The sequence below is a fragment of the Hypanus sabinus genome, chromosome 29 (assembly GCF_030144855.1).
Source record: "Hypanus sabinus isolate sHypSab1 chromosome 29, sHypSab1.hap1, whole genome shotgun sequence".
Lineage (NCBI taxonomy): Eukaryota > Metazoa > Chordata > Chondrichthyes > Myliobatiformes > Dasyatidae > Hypanus > Hypanus sabinus.
This window is the reverse complement of record NC_082734.1, coordinates 27,771,785-27,796,782: the sequence shown is the minus strand read 5'-3', so window position 1 is coordinate 27,796,782 and position 24,998 is coordinate 27,771,785. Positions and strand designations below refer to the sequence as shown.

Here is a 24,998-nt window from a genome sequence, read left to right as displayed (position 1 = left end):
ACAGTCAATTTATTAGGTTGTAAATTGATTCTAAGTGCTTTAGAAATTGTCAAAAAGACTGACTTCCAGAACGGTTTTAATATAGAACATGACCAGAACATATGTGTCAGTGTAGCTATCTCAGTTTTACATCTATCACAATACTTGTCAACATTGGGAAATACTTTAGAAAGTCTCTCTTTTGTCCAATGGTAACGATGCATAATTTTAAATTGAATCAGTGAGTGACAAGCACAGAAGAGTTATCCAATTTCAGAATCCGCATCCAATCCTCCCATATAAAAGTCAAATTGAGTTCTTTCTCCCAATCCTGTTTAATCTTAAGTAAAGGACACTTATCCCATTGTAATAATAAATTATAAATTCTTCCAATAGAACCTTTCATCAAGGGGTTCATATTCATAATAGTATTTAACAAGTCAGCCTCCAATATATAAGGAAAATTTCTTAAATATTTTTGTAAGAAAATGTCTAACTATGAAAGAGAATATTTATCGACTAATTGTTCAAAAGACATCAATCTGCCTTCTTTAAATAAGTCCAAAAAAGACTTAATACCTTTATTTAAGTCAAAAAATTGGATCACTCCAGGAAGGTTTAAAAAAGTAATTACGATAAATTATACTACTAAATATAGAATTAAAAAATTGCAGAACTGGAGCCAAATACGTAAAGAGTGATTAACCACAGGATATAAATTTAAATTAGCAACTTTAGCTAATTGTATAGGTAGAGCAACTCCCAATAACGAAGTTAAGTAAAACTGTTTCACAGCTCTCAGTTCCAGGTCTACCCAGATTAGCCGATCATTCCTATCACCCCAATATAACCAAAAGGACATATATTGCAAATTAAAGCCCAATAATACATTATTAGATTAGGCAAAGCGAGACCTCCGTCCTTTTTCAACTTTTGTATTTGACTTTTACTTATCCTTGGTCTTTTATTATCCCAAATAATCATCAGTTATCAACTGATAATAAGTTATCAACTCCTTTTTGATCGATTTTGGGTTGATCTAATTATGGAGGCATTTACACCCTGATAATAAAGAATATTCTTTCTTTTCGCATGTCCACAAAAACTATTCGAGGATTGATTATATTATAATTGATCCCCACCTTTTGCCTAATGTTAAAAACTGTGAATATGACGCTATTGCTATATCTGATCACACGCCTTTGAGTTTGTCCTTTGAATTTGATTATGTCATTTTTGTCCGTTCACCATGGCACGTCTCAGACTTTACTGCAAAACTCTGATTTTATCAGTTTTATTGAAAGCCAGGCAAAAGATTTTTTTCTTTTTAATGATGTAGGAGGTATGTCTAAATTAATTATATGGGATGCATTCAAAGCATTTTTACGTGGTTAGATTATTTCTTATTCAGCTAAACTCAAAAAAAAAACAGACAAAAGCAGAATTAGATAAAATTTCAAAACAAATTAAAGATTTAGATAATGTCTGTGCGGTTTCCCCTAATATTGACTTATTTTTGAAAAGGGTGGAACTTCAATCACTATATAATCTATTATTAACTCATCCAATCAAAAGTTATCTGCTTAAGTTAAAGAGCCTATTTTATTTGTTTGGAGATAAAAATAATAAATTACTTGCATTTCAATTAAAATCGGCTGGAGCCAAAAGGCAAATTTTGAAAATTCGTAGAAAGGATGGTACCTTGGCTGGGAATATGAAGAAATCAATAAGATTTTCCAAGATTTTTATACTGAACTTTATAAATCTCAGTCTTCAGTAGATTCTTCTGAAATGAATGCCTTTTTACGAAAGATTGATTTCCCTAATATTTCTGCTGAGGATCAAAAACTCTTGATGCCCAAATTACTGAATCCAAAATCCATAAAGCTATTTTTTCAATGCAATCTGGTAAGACCCGGGACTTGATGGTTATCCTGTAGAATTTTATAAAAGAATTTGGAAAACTGCTTTCTCCATCTATGTTGGAGATGTTTAAAGATTCTTTTGTGAAAATTGACTTACCCTCTACTTTCTATGAAGCTTCTATTACTTTAATCCTCAAATAAGGATAAAGATCCTACTGATTGTGCCTCATACAGACCTATCTCATTACTGAATGTTGATGCTAAGATTCTCTCAAAGATAATGGCCAATCAGTTGAAGAGTATTTTGGGTAAAATCATTTTTAAAGATCAAACAGGCTTTATAAAGGGTCGTTATTCTTTTTCAAATGTTTGGAGATTACTTAACATTATATATTCACCCTCTTCTAAAACTCCACAATGTGTAATATTTTTGGATGCTGAAAAAGCATTTGATCGAGTTGAATGGAAATATTTATTTAATGTTTTAGAAAAATTTGCTTTTGGTATTAACTTAATAATTGGATTAAAATTATATATAAAGCTCCTGTTGCTACTATTGTCACCAATAACTGTAGGTCTCCCCTTTTTCAGCTATCACGGGGACAAGACAAGGCTGTCATTAAGTCCATTGTTATTTAACTTAATATTAGAACCCCTTGCTATTGCTCTTTGTGAAACTATAAATATAAATGGGATTTTTATGAATGAGACCATGCATAAGATCTCTCTTTATGCTAATGATTTATTGGTATATATATCTAAGCCTGAATAATCTATTCCTGCTTTGCTGAAATTATTTGACAAATTTGGAGATTTTTCAGGATATAAAATAAATTTTAGTAAAAGCGAATTACTTCCTTTAAATGAATTTGTCTCTATATACGATAATATTCCTTTCAAAGTTACAGATTCTTTTGGATATTTAAGTGTCAGAATTACAAAAAAAATAAGGATTTTTATAAAGCTGGTTTTCCTCCTTTAGTGGACTCTATGAAGTACTCATTTAGTAGATGGAGCCCACTTACATTTTCACTTGTTGGTCGTATTCATATACATTTGTAGTTAAAATGATGATTTTACCAAAATTTTTATATTTATTTCAGAATATTCCTGTTTTTTTGACTAAGTTTTGATCAGATTGATTCTATTATTCTATCTTTTATTTGGGATAATAACAGAACACTGGTTTCATTACCATATGGGTAACCCACAGGAATGATCCACAAACCAGAGTTCAAATCCCACCACAGGCAATGGGGATGTTTAAATTCTCTCCACAATCTAGATGTGAAGTAAAAATTTATTAATTTGTTAACTAGTTAACATTTTAATCACGTACATGCTGAGCTTCAGGGAAGAATTCTGCCATCTTTTTCATTTGAACTGTATGTGATACAAGACCATCACCCACTCCGTTTCCTGTCCCACCCACACAATTCCCATCCCATTCTCCCGAATGAAAATGATGTTAAGGTACCACGACAGTGTGATATCCCCCAGCACTGTGGTGGTGAGCACTGGGCGAGGCTTCCCTTGGCCATACATCTGCCACTGGTGGTATTGACAGGAAGGATGCTGTGGAGGGAAGCCTCACAGACCAATCTCTGTAAACACCGAGCAGGAAATATCCAAAAATGGGACGGTTATTTATTAGACTGATCTCAGAGCAAGAGTTCTCACTAACTGTTCATCTATCCTACAAACTTTGTACGTGCAGGGAGACAGCAAGAATGATAATTTCATCTATTCGCTGGCTATCCTTCTGAGCAGCATCCTCATTTACAATGGGCAAAGAAACATCGACCAGCGATCCCTGCAAGACCTACAGTATCCTTCACTGGTGTCTCCCAGTCCTTCTCTTTCAGGGTGATATCTGTACAGTGACCAGTGTGTGTCTCTCTCTCTCTCTCTCTCTCTCTCTCTCTCTCTCATCTGCACAGCAACCGATGTCTCTCAATCCTACTGTCTTGGGGAGATATCGTATGCTGACAAGTTTTTCTCAGCCCCTGTCTCTCTCAGTGGGATATTGTATTGGTAAGTGTACGGGTGAGATGTGTGGATCTGAAAAATGGACACAGCAAGGCAATGGTTAACATTTAGAAATTTGTGGGTTTGTCCTGTTTTGAAGGTCTACCTGCATGTTGGGCAAATTGACCCTTGATATTAGATAAGGGTAGAACAATGTGATTCTTGGTCTACCTGATTAAATGGTCTAAAAGCAAACCAAAAGTGCTGATTTGTGTAAAAGTAATTAATCACCTTGTCTTTAAAGAATGTTTTTTTAACATTGTTTGGTTGTAAGATTAATAGAATACATTGTCCCTGAGGAGGCAGAGGCCAATTGCTGAAGGTCACCTGACGAAAAGGTTAAGGTCATGTAAATGTCGGATTGGATGCCTTGCCCCACCAGCTGGACTGGGAGGTGGTGATAGGTGGGCAAGTTCTTTCTTGGGCAGAGCACTCACCTGGGTCCCACCTTCAGGCCGAGCAGCTGAACCAGCACCGAGGACCTCCACCCTAGCAGGTCCACAGTTGATCGCCTGCATCAGGAACCACGCAGACGTTGCTAAGTATACTCGGCGGTGTAGACTACGAAGGGTTGCTTAAGTTAGCCCTACCTATTAGTGGTGTAGGTAGTGTACAATATAAAACATTTCTCACACCTCTTTATTTTCTTCTCTGTATTATCAAGCATCCACTTGTTATGGTTATATTTTTTCGGGTATCAGTTTTTGTGGAACAGATATTTGTGCACAGACACACATTTCTATGTCCCTTTCTTTTGGCATATATCTGTACACTGATCACTGTCTCTCAATCATAGAGTCATTGAGTTATACAACAGGGAAGGTATCCCTTTGGCTATGCTTGACCATACTGACTAAAATGTATTCTCAAGCTGATCCAGCACTTTCCCATATTCCTATGAATTCTCATCATCTTCATACCTGTCCACGTACTTCATAAATGTGTCTAATGTATGTGCCTTACCCACTTTCTCTGCTAGCTCGTTCAATATACTCAACATCCTTCATGTATACATAACCAATATCTCAGGTTCTTATTAATCCTTTCACTCTAACTGTAATACTATATCCTGTAGTTTTCTTCTCCACAACCTAGCAAACAAAGACCACTGACCCTATCAATGCCCTTCATCATTTTTATTACAGCTGTGAGACCACCCCTCATTCTTCTATGCTCCAAAGAATAAAGGCCAAGGTGTTTATCCTCACAGTTCCATGACTCCTAGACACATCCTTCAAAATGCTTCTTTGCACTCTTTCTGGTTTAATCACATCCTTACTATAACTGCATGACAAGAACTGTACACAGTACTCCAAGTGTGACCACATTAACACTTTGTACAATCATAGTGTAACCACCCACTTCAAACTTAGTTTACTAACTGATGAAGTCCAACATGCTAAAAACTTTATACACACCCCCGTTCTCTCTACTTGTGACTCCCTTTTAAGGGAACCTTGATCCAACACTTCAAGGTGCTTTTGTTATGTAGAAGTATCTAGATCCCTTACATTCAATGCAGAAGTCCTCCAATGATTAGTCCTTCCACAATATAACTCTATGTGCTTGTCTGAATTCCATTTCACATTCCTGAGCCCAGCTGACCAAGATCCCACTGTGCTTGCTGGTACTCATCTTCAATGTCCACTGTGACAGTGAAATAGTGCTTGAGAACAGTACACATCTCCAGCAGTTCCACAAACACATTTCCATCTTGGTCTTTCAGAGGCCTTATATTCCCTATGTTACTCTTCTTTCATTCATATATTTGTAGTGTCACTTAGAATTCTCCTTAATTTTACCAGCTAAAGTCACCTCATGCTCTGTTCTGCCCTCCAAATTTCCACACAGAGTTTACTCTGGCATTCTATATATGAGTTCAACGATTCACTTTCTCCCAGCTGCCTGTTTCTGAATCAAGACACCTTTTTCCACGATCAAATTTACAATAATCCTTGATATCCAGGATTCTCAAACAGCAGCAGCTTTGCCTTTTACTCATCGAGTCCCTCTTTCTCGGGGAGATATCTCCACAATGACTGGCGTCTCTTAGACACACTCTCTCTGAGAGGGAGATCTGTACACTGACCAGTGTCTCTCAGTAACTCTCTCTCAGGAGTCGATCTGAACAGTGACTGACATTCCTCACCATTTACCTGCCAACCTTTTATTCCTTTATCCTTGATGTTGCTCCCAGTTTTGTGACTGAACTGTCTAAGCGGATCCAGATGAAGGCCCAGCCCGATGACTGTGACAGTTGGGAATTTGTCCGCTTCTTCCCTGAATTTGTCTGGGTGCTCCGTGATTTGACACTGGATATGCACATTGATGGAAAAGATGTGACTCCAAATGAGTACCTGGAGCACAGCCTGAAACTGAAGGACAGTGAGTATGCAGCAATGCCAGTCTCTGAGGAGATAGGGAGAACTTGGAAAGGGGCCAGAGAATGGAGGGAGCAGGGTTGAATTCAATGTTTGAGAGGGTGGTGGAGGAAGGGGCAACCTCTTACATTTGAGAACCTCTTACACACTCCAGGGTCTCCATGGCCCATTCACATCTGTCATTCCCACTGACTCTGCATCCCCCTGCCCTGTTCACATTCACATTACGTCACAATTCCTTCCAATAATGATACCAAAGTACACCATCCTCTGGTTTGATGGTATAAATGCACCACTCCCACCCAGATGATGCTCCTTCCCATCAGAGTTTCATCCGATTGGCTGATTGCCACTGTCCCACACACCCCTCTCAATGAACATGATCCTCAACTACCCTATATGTCACATCATTCCCGTCTATGACAAGTCACCCATGACCCAATTACAATGGACGATGCCTCTCCCACACATCCTTTTCTTCACCATTACACCTTGCAAACTGTCTCCCCTCTATTTCCTTCCTGTCCTTCCACTGTTCCTCCCCACAGTCCTGGGGGTAACAGTTGCCTTGTTGGGAATGGGAGAGCAGACTCATTAAGTTATTCAGGCCTGATTCCTGGTTCTTTTTTACAGGTGAGACCAGTGAGCAGGACAAGGAATATAATGAACTCCGCAGGTGTATCCGCAATCATTTTCCCTCACGTTGCTGCTTTGCATTTCCCACTCCCACATTCCGGAAGAAACTCAAGCAGCTCCAGGAACTGGAGGACAAGGATCTGGATGGGGAGTTTGTTACAGAGCGGCAGAACCTCATCAATTACATTTACACCCACAAGAAAGTCAAGAAAGTTGTTGGGGGTCAGCTGGTCACGGGCAGGAGTGAGTAACCGGGCAAAACCTCACCATCTCTCTTCAGTATAACACACTAACCGAGCATGAGAAAATCTGCTGATGCTGGACATCCAAAGCAACACACACAAAATGCTGGAGGAGCTCAGCAGGCCAGGCAACATCTATGGAAAAGAGTAAACTGTCATCATTTCACACTGTGACTCTTAATCAGGACTAGAAAGTAAGGGGAGAAATCAGAATGAGTAGATTGGGTGGGGGGAGGAACAAGTATAAGGTGGCAGGTGATAGGTGAAACTGGAGGAGGTGGTGAAGAAGGGAGCTGGGAAGTTGATTGGTGAAAGTGATAAAGGGTTGGAGAAGGGGGAATCTGATAGGAGAGGAGAGAAGAGAATGGAAGACGGGAAAGGGAGGAGCACCAGAGGGAGGTGATGGGCAGGTAAGAAGAAAATCTATGAGTGGGAAACAAGGATAGAGAATGATGAATAAGATGAGGTTGGTAAATAACCAGATGTTCAAGAAATCGACGCTCATTCCATCAGAATGAGCACCTTCACTCTGTCTGCCCAAAAATGCGGTATTTCCTGGTGGCCACCCACTTCAATTCTTCTTTCCATTGCCATTCCAACATGTCAGTTCATGACCTTGTCTACTGCCACGATGAGGCCACGTTCAAGTTGGAGGAGCAGCACCTTATATTCTGCCTGGGTAGCCTCCAACCTGATGGCATGAATATCGATTGGATGTTTGTGTAACAGGCGTGAGTGAAAAGCAGGTTGGATCCAATTGGAGCAGCACCCAGCATCTGCAGATTTTCTCCTGTTTGTGATTTGATTACTACTCTGCGAAGTCTCTTCCAGGGTGCCAACCCTGGAGAAGTTTAAAACTTTACTTCGAAGTGAGTTCAGTGAAACCTTCTCTCACTGCTCCCCTTTGTGATCTCTGCTGCTCTCCAACACTTTAATCATATGCTTACCCAGACCATTCTCCTTGTGTTTCTCTCTCCCCTCTCCACCTTTGAAATCTACTCTGCAGCTTTTTTTCCCTCCAGCCCTACGGAAGGGTTTTAGTCTAAACGTCAACCTTTTCCATAGATGCTGCCTGGCCTGCTAAGTTCCTCCAGCATTCTGTGTCTGTTCTTTGGATATCCAGCATTTGCAGATTTTCTCTTGTTTGTGATGGGATCCAGTTGGAAGTCTGTATACTGGAATTGAATGGGAAAGGGGAGGGACCATTGGAATTGTGTTAAGTGGAAGTGAAAGGGAAAGGGTTGGGATCACATTGGAAGTGAGTACAATGGACATTTATGGGAAGAAGTTTGGATCCCATTTGTTGTGAGTACAATGGAACTTAATGTGAATAGGTAGATGGGAATGAGTGGGATGGTGTGGAATACCAGCATGAGTATAGAGGGTAGAAATAAATGCATGAAATCACTGCGAATGAATGGGAAGGTGTGGGGTCCCACTGGGAATATCAACTGTGGTCTTGAATAGGAAGGGTTGGAAGCATAGACTGAGTGGGATTGAGTGTATGAATGATGAGAGAGAATTGGAGGAGGTGTGATTCCATTGAAAGTGAATAAGAATATGTTGTGATGTGGAGAGTGGGAATTGAGGGTGTGATCAGATCCTCAGGCACTGATTTTTCGAAACATTCCACACAGGATTTGCTGAATTGACCAAGGCATACGTGAGCATGATGTCGGATGGGGTCCTACCATGTGTGGAGAGCAGTGTCGCTAAATTAGCGGAGGTGGAAAACCAAGCAGCAGTAAATGAAGCCCTGAAATTCTATCACAATGAAATGAAAAAAATCTCAGAACCTCATGATCTTACCATGAGCGGAATCATGGAGAATTACAGTACGAAGAGCATAGAGGCACTCAGTATCTTCCACAAAAGGTCTATGAACAACAACATTGACAAATACATCCAGCAGCTGGAGGTGAGCTGCTAATGTTCAGTGACTACCAACTGTCTCATCTCTGAACACCTGTCCCTGGACCCAACCCATACAGACATAGACTGAGAAATAGAGAGAAAAGATATATCATCCTGAAAGTGAGGGACTGAGAGACACTGGATAGTGCAGGTTACTCCATGACTTAGAGGGGCACAGAGACACTGGTTTGTATACAGATCACTCCTTGTCAGAGTACAAATTTCTCCCTGAGAGAGAGCAACACCAAGACACAGTCAGTGTACAGATCTCTCCGTGAGAGAGAACGAATCAGAGATATAGTTAGTGTACAGATCTCCCACTGAGAGAGATGGACAGAGAGATACTGGTCAATGTACAGATCTCTCCCTGAGAGAGAGCAACTCAGAAATAAAGTTATTGTGCAGATCTTCCCCTTATAGAGAAGCACTGAGAGACACTGGACAGTGTACAATACTTGGTTTCCTCATTTATTGTACTTTTTTCCCTCACTTCTAGGAGACAATGAGATCCTCTTACATGTCTCTCATGACCAAGATCAAGGAAAAGTCTCAAGACCACTGTCAGGCACAACTTGAAGAAGTAATGGAATCAATTAAGGAAAACCTGACATCTGGACATTATCAGAAATCTGGTGGTTACCAGGAGCTGAAGAAGGATCTTGATAATTCCATAAAGGAGTATGAAGAAAAGACCAAGAACCAGATCGAGGTGTGTTATGGCAAGGCATTTAGTTTTCAATTCTCATAGCTTTTCCTTCCTCTGACTTACATGAATTCAGAACACTCCTCTCTCTGCCTCTTTCCATTCAGCCAACAAAAGTGAATCCAGTCTCTGTAATATCTGGAATGGGATTAACTGGGTAGATTGAGTCTGTAATCAGGAAACCAGTTATAGTGGCTGGTGGAGGAGATTCGGTGGTAGGATTTGTCAGTGATGGGGGTAGTGCCTTTGGGGCTGTGGGAGGAGATTCAGTGAGTGGAGAGTCAGTAATGGAGCAGAGTATGGGAGAATTCTTTCATCACTGGTTTTCAAAGCCATCCAATCTCTCCCTTAAAAAATCTTAACTGTGCTTCAATGGAGAGAGTTCCAAGAGCCAATCCTGCATTGAGGGGAAAAAAATTATTTTCATATCTCCATTGATCAAGCTACCTGTTTATCTAACTCAGCTTTGCAATTCATGACCATCCAGTCCATTTGCTGATTCTGTGTTTTCCCACAGAAGTGAATAGTCCCAATCTGTCCTACCTACTCTAATAAGGTAATATGTCCTTCCAGGTATCAGTCCAGGAGCCCATCACTGAAGTGTTAGTGTTAAAGGAGACCTATACTGTCCATACTCCAGATGTAATCTCACCAAAACCTGATATATCTGTAACTAAAGTATTTCCCTTCCACTTTTGTTACACGCTCTATCTCTCCCTCTTACTGGCACATAAACATTTTGCAAATCTTGTACTACGAAACCCAGATCCCTCTACATCTCAGAACTTCATAAACTTTCCCATTTGGATAATATGCTTCTATTTGTCTTTCTGCCACAATGGTATTTTGCATTATCCCACATTGTGCTTGATTTGCCTGATCCTTGTTCATTCACAGAAAATATCTCTCTACTCTTTGCCACTGCTATGTGTCGGTCTTGCAACTTATCCTTGTGTCATTTAGGAAATAAATTCTGCCTTCATCCAGGCCACAATATAAATTGCACATAGTTTTCAGTTGCAATTTTACCAATTTCCTGTAGATTGGTAAGTTGAGTTCCCTTATTGCATATCAATCCCCAGCACTAGACATTTGATGATGAGAGCCTGTCTCTGGACTCTTGTGGATTGGTGTCATGGAAGAGAGTTGGATATGGATGATTGTATCTTCTCTTCTCTGTAGGGGTGGGCTGTCCTCAACAGTTTCCTGGAAGAGGAAAAGTCTCGTCTAGACCAGGTACAGGAGATGGACAACAAGCTGACAGAGGAACAAAGGCGTGTCTCTGGTAAGAAAATAAACAAAATGCTCAAAATATTCAGGTCAAGGAGCATCTGCAGATTTAAAATTAATTCTTCATGTCTGAAAACTTAAAATGTGAGACATTTCTGCTGAGTATTTCACCTCATTGTTCACCAGAAACATAGTGAGATCAGGGAGGGATGTGCTTATGTTCTTGGACATCTTCATATGAAGAAGAGCTTGGTGTTGGGTCTCGCGAAGAACATAAATGCAAGGCCAGAATGGCATGCCCAAGAGGAGTAGGTAAATTTGAGGCAGGAGTACGGGTCATCAGTGAGGAGTGGGTAATCCTTATTGAAGAGTTATAGATGCAGAGACAACAGAAGGCCTTAGCATGTGATGTAATTGAAATTCGAGCATAAATACTAACTCATTAATCCTTTATTGTTCACTGGTCATTTATGTTTGAAATGTATATATTAAAGGTCATTGCCCTATACTGTAATGCTGCCATGCAACCATAGAGCCATAGAACATTACAGCACAGAAACAGGCCTTTTGGCCCTTCTTGGCTGTGCCAAACCATTTTTTTTTTTTGCCTAGTCCCACTGACCTGCACCTGGACCATATCCCTCCAAACCCCTCTCATCCATGTACCTGTCCAAGTTTTTCTTAAATGTCAAAAGTGAGCCCACACTCACCACTTCATCTGGCAGCTCATTCCACACTCTCACCACTCTCTGTGTGAAGAAGCCCCCCCCAATGTTCCCTTTAAACTTTTCCCCCTTCACCCTTAACCCATGACCTCTGGTTTTTTTCTCCCCTGGCCTCAGTGGAAAAAGCTTGCTTGCATTCACTCTATCGATACCCATCATAATTTTATACACGTCTATCAAATCACCCCTCATTCTCCTATGCTCCAGGGAATAAAGTCCTAACCTATTCAACCTTTCTCTGTAACTCAGTTTCTCAAGTCCCAGCAACATCCTTGTAAACCTTCTCTGCACTCTTTCAACCTTATTAATATCCTTCCTGTAATTAGGTGACCAAAACTGCACACAATACTCCAAATTCAGTCTCACCAATGTCTTATACAATCTCACCATTACATTCCAACTCTTATACTCAATACTTTGATATATAAAGGCCAATGTACCAAAAGCTCTCTTTACAACCCTACCTACTTGTGATGCCACTTTTAGGGAAATATGTATCTGTACTCCCAGATCCCTCTGTTCTACTGCACCCCTCAGTGTCCTACCATTTACCTTGTATGTTCTACCTTGGTTTGACCTTCCAAAGTGCAATGCCTCACACTTGTCCTCATTAAACTCCAACTGCCATTTTTCTGCCCATTCCTCCAACTGGTCCAAATCCCTCTGCAAGCTTTGAAAACCTTCCCCACTGTCCGCTACACCTCCAATCTTTGTATCATCAGCAAATTTGCTGACCCAATTTGCCACATTATCATCCAGATCACTGATATAGATGACAAATAACAATGGACCCAGCACTGATCCCTGTGGCACACCACTAGTCACAGGCCTCCACTCAGAGTAGCAATCCTCCACTAACACTCTCTGGCTTTCCCCTTTGAGCCAATGTCTAATCCAATGTACTCCCTCTCCATGTATACCTAGCGGCAGAATCCTCCTAACTAACCTCACATGCAGGACCTTCTCAAAGGCCTTACTGAAGTCCATGTATACAACATCCACTGTCCTCCCTTCATCCACTTTCCTGGTAACTTCCTCGAAAAAGTCTAATAGATTAGTTAAACATGACCTACCACGCACAAAGCCATGCTGACTGTTTCTAATAAGTCCCTGTCTATCCTACCTCTTAGTATGCCTTCCAATAATTTACCTACTACTGATGTCAAACTTACTGGCCTATAATTTCCCGGCTTTCTTTTTGAGCCTTTTTTAAACAATGAGCTATCCTCCAATCCTCCGGCACCTGACACGTGGGTATCTACATTTTAAATATTTCTGCCAGGGCCCCTGCAATTTCAACACTAGTCTCCCTCAAGGTCTGAGGGAATACCCTGTCAGGTCCTGGGGATTTATTTACTCTGACTTGCCTCAAGACAGCAAGCAACTGTTCCAATCTACGCTTTTAGAACTTCAACCCGAGAATCAGATCTATCTTTATCCATGATCAAGTTGAAATTAATGGTGTTATGATATCTGGAACCAATGTTCCCCTACACGCACTTCTGTCACCTGTCCTAACTCACCTCCTAATAGGAGATCTAATATTGCATCTTCCCTAGTTGGTACATCTACATATTGATTTAGAAAACTTTCCTGAACGCATTTCACAAACTCTAACCCATCTAGACCTTTAACAGTATGGGAGTCCCAGTCAATGTGTGGAAAATTAAAATCCCCTACAATCACAACTTTCTGTTTCCTGCAGTTGTCTGTTATCTCTCTGCAGATTTGCTCCTACAATTCTTGCTGACTATTGGGTGGTCAATACAACCCTATTAATGTGGTCATACCTTTCCTGCTTCTCACTCCACCCATATAGCCTCGGTAGACAAGCCCTCTAATCTTTCCTGCTGAAGCACTGCTCTAATATTTTCCCTGACTAGCACCCGCCCCCCCCCCCACCCTTCATCCCTCTGCCTCTATTACGTCTGAAACATCAGAACCCTGGAACATTGAGCTGCCAGTCCTGCCCCTCCTGTAGCCGAGTTGCAGTAATGGCTATGATGTGTGTTATATATATATATATATACATATATTCCATGTGTCAATCCAGGCCCTCAGCTCATCTGCCTTTCCCACAATACTCCTCACATTAAAACATACACACCTCAGAAGATTGTTACCACCACACACAACCTTACTATTTACGACTTTGCATGAACTACTAACATCATTTATTTTTACCCCCGTTCCACTATCTACTCTGGCACTCTGGTTCCCATCCCCCTGCAAATCTAGTTTAAACCCTCCCCAATAACACTAGCAATCCTCCCTGCAAGTATATTTGTCCCCTTCTAGTTCAGGTGTAACCCGTCTCTCTTGTACAAGTCCCATCTGCCCCGAAAGAGGTCCCAATGATCTAGAAATCTGAAATCCTGCCCCCTACACCAGTTTCTCAGCCACGTGTTCTTCTGCCAGAGCATCCTACTCTTACCCTCACTGGCACGTGGCACAGGCAGCAATCCAGAGATTACTACCCTCGAGGTCCTGTCTTTCAACTTCCTACCAAGCTCTCTGTACTCACTCTTCAGAACCTCCTGACTCTTTCTACTTATGTCATTGGTGATGTGTACCACGACATCTGGCTGATCACCCTCCCACTTCAGAATGCTGTGCACGCAATCAGAGACCGCCCTGACCCTGCACCCGGGAGGCAACAAACCATCCGGGAGTCTCTGTCATGACCACAGAAACTCCTGTCTGTATCCCTGACTATGGAGTCCCCTATCACTACCGCTCTCCTCTTCTTCCTCCCTCCCTTCTGCACTGCAGAAGCAGACTCAGTGCCAGAGATCCGGCTGCCAAAGCTTGTCCCAGGTAAGCCATCCCCCTCAACAGTATCCAAATCGGTATACCTGTTCTGGAGGGGAAAGGGCAGGTAGTGCAGGGTTCTCCGTGGCAATCTTGAGAAAGACTACTGAGAATGCATCTGTGATAGCTTTCTGAAACAGTGTGTTACTGAACCTACAAGGGAACATGCTATCTTTTGCTCATCCGGGATAATGGGAAAGGATAACGATCTTGTAGTTGGATGGACTTCCAGAGCCAGGAACAATGAAGCCATCCTTCAGTCTGACACCTGATGTGGAGAGGGTCCCTCCCCTGAGGTGTCTGAGGATTCCTCCACCACTGATCCTTTGGTTAGGATAGCGTTGGAGATGGAACAAGCTGGTGGCTCTAGGAGACTCGCTACAGAGAGAGGATTGCATGTGTCATCTATAAGTGGCTTCTCCCTGGAAGGGGGCAGGTACTTGTGTGGTTGGGGTGTGAGCTGGTCTCCATTGACTGTGAGAAAATGGACTGCTGTGTGTTCTGTGCAATGATTCCTCTCATCCTAGTCCTGCAAAAAGACACCACTGGCTACTGACTTCTAGCTTAGAAATGGCACAGCTCATGAGGTGTGTCCACACCATTCTCCAGTACACCTGGTGCTGTGTTAGGACCACCACCTGTTGTGGGCAGAGTTCATTCTATCACACATGTGGTCAGGGACCATGTACTGGCAGTTTAAAAACTAGCACTTTAATAGGGAAGGAGAAGTTGTTGTCCTTTGCATATATATTTGTAAAGAATAATCTGAGAAATATCTAAAAGATTACTTTTTTTAAGAAAACAGGTTTAACAGTGATGCCCATCTTTAAAGAATGGGATTTCCCACCCTCCAATTTTGATACTGACCTCACACTCCTCTCTTCCATTTCCCTAACATCTGCACTTACCCCATCTTCTCACAGCCTTCATAGTGCTAAATTCGACTTGTCGTTACCTACTACCTCATGATCCCCAAACACATCATTCTCCACACCTTCCATCATCTCCAAAGGGGTCCTACCAGTAAATATATCTTTCCCACCCACACTCTGCTTTCTGCAGAGATTGCTCCCTCTGTGATTCCTTTAGCCATTCAACCACACCCCCGCCCAAATAATCACCCTCCTGGCACTTATCCCAGCAAGCAACCGAAGTGCTCACCTGCCAATATGCCTCCTCCATCATCTCCATTCAGAGCCCCAGTCACTCCTTCCAGTTGAGACAATACTTCAGCTGCAAATCTGATGGGGTTGTCTATTGTGTCTGTTGTTCCCGATGCAGCATCCTCTACATTGGTGAGACCCGTTGTAAATTGGGAGACAGTTTTTCGAGCACCTCCACACCATCTGCCACAAGTGGGACTTACCGGTAGCCAAACATTTTAATTCTGATTCCCACTCCGACATGTTGGTCCATGGCTTCCCCTTGTGCCAAGAAGAGATCACCCTCAGGGAGGAGGACCAATAGCTTATATTCTGTCCAGGAATCCTCCAACATGATGGCATGAGTATCAATTTCTCCTTCTGGTAAACAAGTTCCCAACACTTCTCCCTCTATTTCCCCCCCCCAGCCATTTACTTCTTCTCACCTGCCTATTACTACCCCCTGAGTCCCCTCCTCCTTCCCTTTCTCCTATAGTCTGCTCTCCTCTCTTATCAGATTGTGTCCTCTCCAGCCCTTGACCTTTCCCACCCAACTAGCTTCACCCATCATTTTTCAGCTCGCATATTTCCCCTCACCTCCCCTTTTTATTCTAGCATCTTCCATCTCAGTCCTGAAATAGGGACTCTGGTGAAACATTGACTGTCTATTCATTTGTCATCAACACTGTCTAGCATCCAGAGGTGCTGCCTGACCTGCTGAGTTCCTCCAGCATTTATGTGTGTTGTCTTAGATTGGACAGTGAGTGAAGCTCCCTGTCAATATCTTGTCTCTCACACACCTCGAGATGTGACCCCTTCACCACTCTCTGCATGGACTAACCAATTCATCCTCTGCCCCTTTTGTCAGCTTTGGAAAAGGAACTCTCAAGGATCAAAGAAGAGATGGAGAAGATGGAGCAGGAGAGGAAGGCGGCTGAGGAACGCAGGGCAAAGGAGATCATTGAGCAGATCAGGAAAAAGTTTGAGGAGGGTAAAAAGTACAGCGTGGAGGAGCTGGAGGAAGCCATGGAGCATATGAAAAGAGAGATGGAGAAATACAGAGTCGAGGGTAGGATGGAGGATGCAGAATGTGCTCAGAAGATATACGAGTACCTGAAGAAAAAACATGAAGAGACAACAAAATGGAGTTTCAAAAATTTCATACAGTATTTCATAAAACTGTTTTTCCATTCCTGAAATGCTTTTCGGGAAGACCTTAAGAAATTGGAGCAGATTTAGGCTCTTTGGCCCATTGAGTCTGCTCCAATTTTTAAGCATGGCTAATCATTTTTCTTCTTCTTAGGCCCATTCTTATGCCACTTCCCACCCCCATCTCACACACTACCTCTCCTCCTGGACACTCTCCCCCACCAAGTAGGGTCATGGACATTCAGCAGTTGTTGGACTCTGGAGCTACTGCTACCAAAGTATCTCCTGAGGTTCATTTTATGCATTCCCACATCAAGGTTCTAGACTCTGCCAGCTTTTTGGTAGCTAATTATACAAGTACTGTACGTCTCCAGTTCTTATCCATAGAGTATGTGTTTCTCTAATCCTCTCATATACCTGTCTACACTGCACCACAATTACCTGAAATATCAGGTCTGTAATTTTAAGGGGGTGTGTTTATCCTTGGGCAATTCATCAAACTCTCACTGCCACAGAATGTCAGCTCCACACCCTCTTTATCTGCTGGTTTAGCATTCTGGGTCAGTGGTCAGCTGACCCTGTGTTGATAATGTGGCCTTCCTCCACTCTGCTCTGTGTTCTGTGGATCCCTCTCTCACCAGCAGAGTTTCCTCCCAGAGCCTGTTGGGGAACTTGTCATCTCCCTCTGGCTGCTACATTCCCACCATCAATCCACGATTAGTGTGATTACTGGATCACACTAATTATCCAGGCAATAAAACTGACCACCAGCAATGAACAATTGGAAGCTTAAGTGCAGGAACAGATGTACTTTCAGCAGAGAGACGTGAGACTGCAGGTGCTGGAATCTAGAACAACAAACAGGAAGATGGAGGAATCTTCAGTGGGTCAGGCAGCATCTGTTGGTGGGGGTGGAGGTAAAGGAATTGTTGATACTGGGTCAAGCTCAAGTATTAGAATTGATAGAGATGTCCTCAGCACAGGGACTTGACCCAAGATGCTGCTTGATCCACAGTTCCTCCAGCAGGTTATTGCCTTTTATAAGTTGAGTGAATAGTTTTAGCTAATAGATTTGTTAAGTAACATAGATGCTACATTTAACCACAATATAAATTTATGAACAAACCAATTATCTTTCCAGTTGAACAAACCAATTATCTTTCCAGTGAGCCAAATCAATGTAACTGCAATAATAAGAATCAGGATATATACGTGTGGATAGATATTGGATCCTCATCCCACCAAATGGAAGTGTGGATTCAAATACCAGCAGTTTGTATATACTGGTAAATCTATGAAACTTTAATAAAGGTTTGGTGTGAAGCAGAAAATTATTCTCTGTTGCTTTTAAGACATTCTGGGAGTAGAAGAATGTGGTGGCCATATCTTTGTCGGCAAGATTAGAGATTATTGGTTCAAAGCTTCATTTATTAGCAAAGTATGTATGCAGTATGGAACCCTGAGATTCTTATTCTCAAGATAACCATGAAACAAACCGAAATGCATGACCATAAACTTCCCAGCACTATATTCCATCTGCTAATACTTTGTCCATTTCTCTCATCTAAGTCTTTCTGCAAACTCCCTTCTTTCCTCATTTCAACCATCCCTTCACTTATCTTTGTATTTTATGCCAACTTGACCACAAAACCAGCAATTCCGTCATCCAAATCATTGACATATAACTTGAAAAGAAGCAGTCCCAACATCAACCCATGCAGAACACCACTAGTCATCGGATCATTACAAATATCTCCACAATCTGTTCAGCTACCTCTTTCAGAACACTGAGCTGCCATCCATCTGGTCCAGGTGACTGATGCACCTACAGATCTTTCAGCTTCTCAAGCAACTTCTCCTTATTAATAGCAACGACACACATTTCTGTCATATACATATTTCAGTTATACATGTGTATACACACAAACACACACACACACACACACACACACACACACACACACACACACACACACACACACACACACACACACACACACACACACACACACACACACACCAATCAGAGCAAATGACAACATTCCAGACTCAGTCTGGAATCCGCTCCCTAGAGCAGCCAGAGTAGGCCCACGCCTCAATCTCAGTTCTTCATCTCTCACAAACTCTCAGAAACGAGCAGTTCATAGCCTTGGTGCTGGAGAGAGAGGAATGAACACCACAGGGGAGCAAGCAAAATCAGCTGAACCCTCACCTCTGGTCCTGACACTCGAACTTCCCAGTCTATTTGGACCATCGTTTAAAACTCTGAGCACTGGGTAGTATCTCGCTCTAGGACCCAGTTCCCAGCACAGCAACAACCTTGGGCTGCACAGGCCAAAGCTGTACTCAAGATCACAATATTGGCTCGGCAGTTGGATCAATCCAAACTCACACCCCGGTTAGGCATTGAAACACTTCCACATTGATTCCTCTCCAAATTGCTCACTCCAATTCCAACAGCGATACCAAACTCCAGCTGCAACTTTGCCTTGAACAAGTTACACCTTGGCTATGAAATGCACGTGCACACCCTTCCTTTCAATCAGCATCACCTCTTCACCATTTCATGTTTCATAATTAAATCCAGTTTATTACATAGCACCCAATCCAGAACAGCTGATCCTCTAATGGGATTGATCATGAGCTGCTCCAGAAAGCCATCTCACAGACATACTACAATTTCCCTCACTTGTGATCCAGGATCAACCTGATATTCCCAATCTACCTGCAAATTAACCCCCCCCCCCCACCCCAAGACTAACCCAACATTGCCCTTTTGATGTCGCTGTTCTATCTCCCATTGTTATTTTTAGCGTATTTCCTGGCTACTGTTCTTAAGCCTATATACAACGCTTATCAGGTTCTTTCTACACTTACACTTTCTTAACTCTAGACACAAGGATTTTGCATGTTTAAGTAATGAAATTAAATCATTAGAAAGAGGTGACATAGGATCAGAAGTCAGAGCCACACTACCCAACTTCCTTACTGCCTGTGATTCTGATTCAATATGTATTCTCTGCTGTGGTAAGTGAATATCATGAAAAGGCCATGGATTGGTCACTGCACCTTTCCTAATATGTGATATGAATGCACCTATACCATAAGGTGAGGCATCACAGGAAAACTTCTCTGGACAGTGTGGATCATAATGCGTCAGTACAATGTCTCATGTCACCATTTATTTTAACTTTTTGAAAGGGGAGAGAAAGGTGAGAAGAGAGTGGAGGGGGAAAAGGGGTTGGGGAGAAGAGGGGGTAGAGGGGAGAAGAGGGGAAGGAGATGGGAGAAGAGGGGGTAGAAGACTAGGGAGGGGGAGGGGAAAAGAGAGTGGGGGGGAGAAGACGGGAGGTGAGAGGGAGAGAAGAGTGGGAGGGGAGAGGGGGAGAAGAGTGGGAGGGGAGATAGGGAGAAGAGTGGGAGGGAAGGAAGAGGAGGGCATGTAGGGAGAGAAGAGGAGGGAGAGGGGGAGAAGAGGTGGGAGGAGGGGGAGAAGAGGGAGTAGTAGGGGAGAAGGGTGGGGGATAAAGTACATTATGTAAAAGGATTAACACATTAGTTAAGCAAAAGCAGCCTGTGCTTTCTAAAGGAAATCGCTGATGATCAACAAATGTGCTAGGCCATGCTGAGCTATCTTTCTTCTCAGAGTCAGACAGCATTTCAAGGTCCTTGTTTCTTTGTGCAGTCATACGTAGAGATAGGACAACTCCAGCCTATCTGTGGATAAAGGCATTATACCTATGTAGGGCTTTACGTAGTACCGTTAACTGTGGTGTTAACTGTTCAGACTATCAAAATGGCTTCTCTGTAATGTTACTTAATGCTGTGATCGGTTTCTTTATCTTGAGTGCTTGGGTTATAACTAGATAACGGGGGAACTAGCTAGTGGAGAGTTGTTATGCAATCTTGTACGTGTGAGCTGAGCGGGAATTCGCTGTATATTTCGGGAGGTGAGCAAGGAGGACGGACGTGTGAGGAGCGGACAGCGGTTCCAGGGCAGCGGATACTAGACGTCGGCGGTTCAGACGGTGGCTGAAGTCTCGGAAGGTCGTTGTGAATGGAGGTGTGAGCTCTAACGTATTAAAATTTCATGGGCACAAACTGATAAACTTACCTATTTGGCACCTTTAGGTTATCTGTTTCTACCAACCCATCACTAAGAAATAACTATAAAGCTGCAATTATTTTCTCGCCTTTGGTGTACTGTCTGGGTTTTGTGTTGTGGGGTGACAACGGTTCACCCTAGGCGAACGGGGGTAAATCGGGGGCACAGATGCCACACCTATTCTGCAATTTGTCTCTCGGTAATGACAAACACTAGTTAAGTCTGGCTTCAACTTGGATGTGTGGGGGTATCTGAAAACTATATCTCTTCTGGAAGGGGAATTGTGAGTTAGTTGGTGGATCGAGCAGGAACAGACACAGACTATTCCTGTTTAATCGACCAAAGCCCTGGGTGCTTTGAATAAAGAGGTTGTACTTATACGGTCTCTGAGTGAGTTTATCCGGATTTGACTTCCACATTTGGCGCTGCGAGCAAGATTCCAACATAGGGACTGTGACACGGGGGCGGGCTGAGTAAGCGACAGACTGAACATGTCTATGTCTATGATCGGTCTATGGAGACCGATCGGGCCCACAAAGATGAATTGTCTTTGTCGCTCCCTACGATACCAGTGTAAGTCTCTGCCCCGCATCTGGACCTCAACACAGGACTTTGACACGATCCGGATCAAATCTGCCGAGAGGCTCGTATAAGGTAGGACGATTATTTGATCATTGTACAGCTGACAGGTGCCGGGTAAAAGTTAAAATCAGGTTAGAGTTAAAGTTCAGTCAAGAAAAACCGGGAGAACTGAACAGTAAACACCGTGTCTGGTTAAAAAAAAGGATAAACTTGGACAGGTGGCAGAAGTCGGGTGAAATTTGAAGTCGTCTAAGAATTAAAGTTAGGTAAACAAATCAGGAGAATTGAACAGTAGATACCGTGCGCAGGTATGGATTTAAAAGGTTAAAGTCAGGTCAGAATCAAGGTCTGGTAAAGACACCAGAGAATTGAGCAGTAGACACCGTGCCTGGTTAAAAGCCAAAAACATGGGCGTAATAAGAAGGTACAGGAACTTCACCAGGCAAAAAGTATGAGTAGTTTCATGATAAAGAGAGAGATCTACGTGTTTTAAGTGGTATGTTAGGTAAGAAATTGGGGACAAAGTGTGGCATCAGTACACACCACTCTATCTATCATCGGACAGCAGGAAGGCAGGACTTGGGATGTGACAAGCTGTGACTCAGCCATAAAAATGGTCGGGAGAAAGATCAGTCATAATAAATGCAGAACCTTGACCAAGGAATGAAACCAAAGGCCAAAAGCGACAAATGCATTGACAAATGGGGAATGAAATATAGAATCCCGGGATCATGTCTGACTTGCTGACCCTGTTTGATGAAAGTGGTCACGATAAAGACTGGCGAGTAATAAGACCCCGGAGCCTGAAATTTCTCCGGGGTTTTTTGATACCGTGGGACGAAGGGTGAAACAAAGGGGGAGGGGGAGGACAGAGCCCCTATATCCAACCATCCCGCGAGGTGATACTGAAGAACGGATGAGCTCAGTCCCCGAGAAAAGTCCCCCGCCCGAACCTCAGATACAGTAACCTACCTGATTGATGCCAAATCCCAGGGCGCGGGAGCCAGATCAGCCGGCGGTTATCCCTGTCTATGCCCCATGGAAGCCACAAGACATGATCATGATAAAGAATCAGGCCCCTGACAGAAAGGAGAAACCGGCGCTTTTCGTACAATATGTGCGGAGCACAATTCAAATGTAAAACGCTACCCCGCAGGATCTTTTCGGAATTTGTTGCATGATATTACCTGCGGATGAGGGACGGAAATGGAGAGCAGAACTGGGATACCACACCTGGCAAGAACTAAGAGGGGGGGGGTTGCCAAACGATGAGGATCAGACCAACCAGCTAATCCAGGGCATGGAAAGGCCACCCCAACGACCTTATCCCCCTGAGCGAAAAAATACCCCCCCAACCCCAAGGAGCGCCCATGCCCGGGGGAAGCTCAGCCTGGACTGCGTTTTAAATGTGGCTGACCAGGACACTGGAAGACGAGATGGTCCTGCGGACAGCAGAGACTCCCAGTTTCAAACCGGACAGTCACCCCGTTTTCGTTATCTGACTCTGGAAAATGTTGCCCGTTGTAAGTAGCGACCCGCAAGTCCCAGCATAATCCTTCAGCTACCTAGAATTCAGCTTCCATTTATGATTGATACGGGGGCATCCACTTCCACCCGCGATCAGGAGGTAGTGTCGGAACATGAATTCCTGCTTTCCTTGGCCGCCATTGCCCTCTTGGGGTTCGAGGGTTCTGAACGAACATACCAACGGACGCGACACCTATGGGTGAAATTTCAGGGTAGGCAGGTAACTGCGGCTTCTAATGTTACCTTACATCAGCCTGTAAATCTGCTCTCTTTCCACTCGGTGGAGCTTTTGTCCTCTTGACTGACACAACACCTCACTCAGGCGCGACAAAATCACTATGAGACAGCCTGACTGAGCAACCCGCTACTGACATTTTCTCACTGTTCCACTTCAAACCCGGCCACTTTCTTAACGTCGCCACCCCAGGTTACAAACGATTCTGAACACGATTTGGTGCTGCGAAATCAACTCCTCACCACAGCCCGCGCGGACTCCACCGACCAACCCCTACAGAACCCCGACATAACCTTGTGAGCAGATGGTAGTTTTTCCGTTGGCCCTCAAGGCCAGAGATGTTCCGGCTATGCTGTGGTCACAGATCACACGGTTCTCGAGCAGGCAGCCGTTGAACCGGCCGTGTCAGCACAAAAAGCAGAATGAGTTATTTGCCCTCCCTCGTGCCTGCATCCTCGCCGCCAACAAACGTGCAAGCATCCACGCTGATTCTCCATACGCCTTCGGGGTAGCTCATGACTACGGAGCGCTTTGGGAATGCCGGGGTACCTCGCCTCCTCAGGGCATCCTATTAGCAATGCTACGTTTGTACAGAATCTCCTCACTGCCTTGCAACTTCCAAAATCATTGTCAAATGATCTGCTCATACCCGTTAGACTGATAAACCACCGGTAACGCCATGGCTGATGAGGCTGCCAAAGCCGCAGCTCAGACGCTCGAAATGATAGTCCCATCGGGGCCACACTGAAACACGCTGCGCCTCTCAGACAGCACGGGTATGCCAGACATGCAAGCCGTACGTACCTTCCAGGGGGACGCCTCTGAGGAGCACGCAGACTATGGTCACAGATGGGCTGTAAGGAGGGTCCCGTGACGGGCATCTAGTACACCACTGCGGGACAGGTCTGCGTCCCGACCCAATTTCTACCAATCCTCCTTGATTATATACATACTTGTACTCACCTCGGAAAGGACGGAAGGGTAAGCAGTTTGCTGCAAACATGGTGGCATCCGAAATTGCAGCAAGTGGCAGCAAAGAGGGCAAAAGCACGTTTAATATGCCGTAAGAACAATTTGGGAAAGGGGACATCCTGTGTGGCGGTCGCCACTCCCCTACCTAGAGGCCACTTTTCATGTTTAAAAATTGATTTTATTGAGCTACCGAGAGTGCATTGTCACAAATATTGCTTAGTGATCATAGATGCGTTTAGTAGATGGATCGAGGCAATCCTTGCCATGAATAATACAGCCCGGATAGCAGTTAAAATACTGTTGCGAGAAGTGATCCCCCGCTATGGGTTACCAGAAATACTGAGCTCAGATAACGGTACCCACTTTGTAGCAAAATTAACTGAGGAAATCTGCAATGCCTTATCCATTAAACAACAGTTCCATCGCTCTCACCATCTCCAGGCCGCAGGTATACTGGAAAGGGCAGATGGTAAGTTAAAACAACAAATTGGCAAAACTTACGGAGGAAACGAGGCTTAATTGCTTAAAGGTATTGCCCTTAGCATTATTCCATATGAGGGTCAACCCCTGGGTAAAAAAAACGGACTGTCACCAGCTGAAATCATCTTCGGAAAGCCCCTAAGGACTCCATGGGGTTCCGCGCGGCTTCCCATTCTTGATATAAACGGACTACCTAACGAAGATTCTCCAAGCCTTACATTCACAGGTGTGTCAGGCATACAAGGACGAAGACCATACGACAAGCGAAGGCGACTACCCCAACATCGAACCC

General features: G+C 43.4%; 1 protein-coding gene across 2 annotated transcripts in view; it reads left to right on the top strand.

The window, feature by feature from the left end:
- Window positions 1–18,130, top strand: part of LOC132383163 (guanylate-binding protein 1-like) — a 33,009-nt gene extending 14,879 nt beyond the window's left edge. For both annotated transcript variants that reach the window (XM_059954035.1, XM_059954034.1), the window contains 7 exons: window positions 3,562–3,671; window positions 6,070–6,257; window positions 6,887–7,132; window positions 8,769–9,049; window positions 9,542–9,754; window positions 10,931–11,033; window positions 16,525–18,130. In XM_059954035.1, the coding sequence (XP_059810018.1) occupies window positions 3,562–3,671; window positions 6,070–6,257; window positions 6,887–7,132; window positions 8,769–9,049; window positions 9,542–9,754; window positions 10,931–11,033; window positions 16,525–16,853 (1,470 nt within the window). In that variant the 3' untranslated portion in view covers window positions 16,854–18,130. The remainder of the gene's footprint in view (window positions 1–3,561; window positions 3,672–6,069; window positions 6,258–6,886; window positions 7,133–8,768; window positions 9,050–9,541; window positions 9,755–10,930; window positions 11,034–16,524) is intronic.
- Window positions 18,131–24,998: the final 6,868 nt, after the last annotated feature.